The sequence below is a fragment of the Pinus tabuliformis genome, chromosome 4_1, assembly GCF_031772625.1.
Source record: "Pinus tabuliformis cultivar Carrire ecotype Pingquan chromosome 4_1, CPIR1, whole genome shotgun sequence".
NCBI classification, from domain to species: Eukaryota; Viridiplantae; Streptophyta; class Pinopsida; order Pinales; family Pinaceae; genus Pinus; species Pinus tabuliformis.
This window is the reverse complement of record NC_142303.1, coordinates 179359877-179363710: the sequence shown is the minus strand read 5'-3', so window position 1 is coordinate 179363710 and position 3834 is coordinate 179359877. Positions and strand designations below refer to the sequence as shown.

The 3834-nt window shown below is 43.3% G+C and overlaps 1 protein-coding gene across 1 annotated transcript; it reads right to left on the bottom strand.

Annotated features, from left to right (window-relative positions):
* Positions 1-356: 356 nt before the first annotated feature.
* Positions 357-3548, bottom strand: LOC149174783 (uncharacterized). Its single transcript, XM_089420959.1, has 6 exons — positions 3068-3548; positions 2262-2953; positions 2081-2131; positions 1567-1961; positions 712-1038; positions 357-576 (listed from the first exon to the last, which is right to left on the bottom strand). The coding sequence occupies exons 1-6, from the start codon at positions 3546-3548 to the stop codon at positions 357-359; spliced, it is 2166 nt and encodes a 721-aa protein (XP_089277085.1).
* Positions 3549-3834: the final 286 nt, after the last annotated feature.

The window sequence follows — 3834 nt, the reverse complement described above, 5'->3', positions numbered from 1 at the left end:
CTCTTGCAAGGTATAAAGTGTGCCATCTTTGAAAACCGATCTACCACTACCATTACTGAATCGAAACCCCGATGTGTCTTAGGCAAACCCAAAACAAAATCCAAGCTGACGGAGTCCCACGGTCTGCTCGGAATGGGTAATGGCAAATAGAGACCTGTATTCTGACTGTGACCCTTTGCCAGTTGACATATCTTGCACCTGCTTATGTACCTTTGTACGTCCCGTCGCAACTTTGGCCAAAAATAAAAATGCTCAACCTGTGAAAATGTCTTGTCTATACCGAAATGTCCAGCTAGACCCCCACTGTGCTTTTCCCGAATAATGTTCTCTCTCATAGAACAGTCGAGAATACATAACTATCCTCCCTTAAATAGTAACCCTTCCTGTAAATTGTAGTCCAACCATGGACTATTATTTCTCAACAGAGGGTTTTGGTAGGCCTCATAGGCCTCCTTAAAATCTGCATCTGTTTGATACAGTTCCCTCAGGTTCTCAAAGCCTAAAACTTGCATTTTACTTTCCTGTAAGAGTAGGGTCCTCCTACTCAGCACATCTGCCACTTTGTTCGCCTGCCCACTAATATGTTTCAACACAAACGTGAAACTCTGAAGATACTCAACCCATTCTGCATGCTTATGGTTCAATTTATGTTGCTGCATGATGTACTGTAATGCAGAATTATCTGAAAATAAAACAAACTCATTACCTAACAGGTAATGTCTCCAATGCTTTAACGCTTGTATAATTGCGTAGAACTCCTTGTCATAAGTTGAGTACTTCTGTATACTCTCGTTCAATTTTTCACTAAAATACGTGACTGGTCTATCCTCCTGACTAAGCACCGCCCCAATGGCTGTACCACTGGCATCACAACGAACTTGAAAAAGTTTGTTGAAGTCAGGTAGCCTCAATATCGACCTTTCGGTGATCTTCCTTTTCAAAGTCTGAAAACTGTTTTCTGTTGCTTCGGTCCAGTGAAAAGGCTGATTTGCCTTCTTGATTGTATCTAGCATGGGTGCGCAGATTTCACTGAAATTCCTGTAAAAACTTGCTAGTCCGTGAAAACTTCAGACTTCAAATAAACTCTTTGGAGAAGGCCAACTAACTATAGCTGCCACTTTTTCTGGGTCCATCTTCAGTTCATTCTCTACAATTACAAAACCCAGGTACACTAACTCCCGCTGAAAAAATGTACACTTTTTCAGATTTATCAGCAACTTATTTTGCTGCAGCTTCCTCAACACACTTCGAACATGCCTGAAATGTTCTTCCTTGGTTTTACTGAAAATCAGTATGTCATCCAAGTAAACAATTACAAACTTCCCAATGAATTCTTTCAGTACTTCATTCATCAAGCGCATGAAAGTACTGGGAGCGTTACTCAGCCCAAATGGCATCACCAGCCACTCATACAGCCCTTCATTTGTCTTGAAAGCTGTCTTCCACTCATCTCCTTCCCGAATTCGGATCTGGTGATATCCACTCTTCAAATCAATCTTCGAAAAATAAACCGCCCCACTCAAACAGTCCATCATATCGTCCATTCTCGGCAATGGAAATCTGTACCTGATAGTAATTTTATTAATGGCTCTGGAATCTATGCACATTCGCCACTCTCCTCCTTTCTTTCGAGCCAAAACTGTCGGAACTACACAAGGGCTCATGCTCTCTCTAATCAACCCCTTATCCAACAACTCCTGAACCTGCTTCCTAATTTCTTCGTGGTCCTTAGGACTCATGCGATAAGCTGCTTTATTTGGCAGACTAGCCCCTGGTATAAAGTCAATACAGTGACTGATACCTCTCCTGGGGGGTAGTTCATCCGGAAGATCGTCCACCACGATATCTCCAAATTCCTGCAACATATTTTGGATTTCCTCGGGTAAGTCTGAAATCTGTGTGTGCAGTATCACTGTCTTTGGTCTTCTTACGACAGCAAAATTTACATCATTGTCTTCAATCTGTTTTAGAAATTCTTTTCCGCCCATCAATAGCGCTTTTACTCCACTGGTCTCTGCTGCACTTTCCTCTTTAATGGGTACAAGCGTGTGCTTGATCCCATCTTTGACAAACTTATAACAGTTTGTTTTCCCGTCATGAACTGCGCTTCTGTCAAACTGCCAGGGTCGTCCTAGCAGTATATGACAGACATCCATTGGCATAACATCGCAGATAATTTTATCCTTATACTTGCCTATCTGGAACTCCACCTCACACTGTTCATCAACTAACAGTTGATGTCCTTTCTGCAGCCATGACACTTTGTAGGGAGTGGGATGCTTCAGCTTTTTCAATCCCAATTTCTCCACCATCTCCATAGCCACCAAATTGTCAGTACTTCCGCTGTCAATGATCAGCTTGCAGCACTTACCCTGTGACTTGCAAACTGTTCGGAACAAAGCCTTCCGCTGGTCAGGTTCTGCAATTTCTTTTGCTGGTTTCAACAGCACCTTATTCAACACCAAAGCTTCACCTGTCTCTGGTGCATTCTCCACTTCCTGAGGCAATGCCTCAGCTTCCTCCGACTGGGCAACATAAGCTCCTCTCCCACCTGTTGGTTCACCTTCAGGACAGTCATACGACTTGTGCCCCCACTTGTGGCACCGATAGCACTGGACAGATCCTCTGCCCCGACCATTTCCTCTCCCTCGCTGGGCTGGTCGTCCTCCTCTAGTGCTATTGTCCTTCTCTGTTGTTCCTGCAGATTTGGAACTGCTGCCTTCTTCACTTGAACCTGTACCTCTGCCTCTGCCAAAGGCCTTTCCCTTTCCTCTGCCAGTTCCACCTCCTCTCCTGGCATTCTGTTTCCTGTTGATTTTCTCCTCCGCCTTTAGAGCAAACTGGTATGCTTCATCTAAAGTTCTGGGTGAGAGGATACCGATTTCATCCAGTATTTCCCCTCTCAACCCATTCACGAATCTGGCTGTCTTTTCTGGGGTATCTTCCATATACCCTGCCCGCAGATTCAGCTTATAAAACTCTTATGTATATTCTTTAACAGTCATTCCTCTTTGCTTCAAGTTCTGTACCTGCCTATACAACATGATCTGATAGTCTTTCGGTAGACACTTCTCCTTCAGTTTTGCTTCCATCCTGGTCCACTTCTTTATAGGTTGTTTGTGTAGCCTTTTCCTTTCCACCTGAACGCTGTCCCACCACAAGGACGCATGTCCTTTCAACTTTGTGGTAGCGAACTTCACCTGCTTTTCTTCACTGGTTTCCTCAAACTCAAAATACTTGTTTACTTCACTCAACCAGTCCAGTAATACATCTGCAGACAAACTTTCGTCATAAGTGGAAAGCTCGTGCTTTGGCTTATGATTGGATAGCAAAACTGATTTTAATAACCTGAGTTCAGGTGTCACCCCTTCAAACTCGTCTTCTAATTCTGCCACATCTTCATCACTATCATCTGCTGGGTCTCTCCTTCCCCCAGCTTCTACTACTGTCAATCTTTCACGCAAAACTCGAATCTCCTCACGCAGTCCCTCTTCTGCTATCCTTCGGACTGCTCTTCCTCTTCCTCTTCCTCTTCTGCCAACCTCCATTTTTTTCTATTCAGCAAACCTAGGTCTGATACCACTTTTGATAGCCCAGCCCTCCAACTGTGCGTAATATTAATTCAACTGTGCGTAATATTAATTCAACGCTTGTTGGTAACCATGATAGGTTACATGTCCCACTTATCTTTTTCAACTATGGTTTAATACACATGTTAATGGATTCATGAATGTTACGGTTGCTGTGTTGTTATATTCAATATGTTTTAAAGGTCCGTTGCAATCTCTATGCAATTAATACCGTCCTTTTCGCCGGTCATTGAGTGCCATTTGT

What these genes read in the sequence shown, in the direction of transcription:
- LOC149174783 (XM_089420959.1), bottom strand. Translation starts at nt 3,548, where the DNA reads ATGGAGGTTGGCAGAAGAGGAAGAGGAAGAGGAAGAGCAGTCCGAAGG. An exon ending in TCATGACGGGAAAACAAACT is followed by an intron (nt 1,962 to 2,080) that starts GTTATAAGTTTG and finishes TTTCTAAAACAG; the next exon opens with ATTGAAGACAATGATGTAAA. An exon ending in AAGCATTGGAGACATTACCT is followed by an intron (nt 577 to 711) that starts GTTAGGTAATGA and finishes GAAACATATTAG; the next exon opens with TGGGCAGGCGAACAAAGTGG.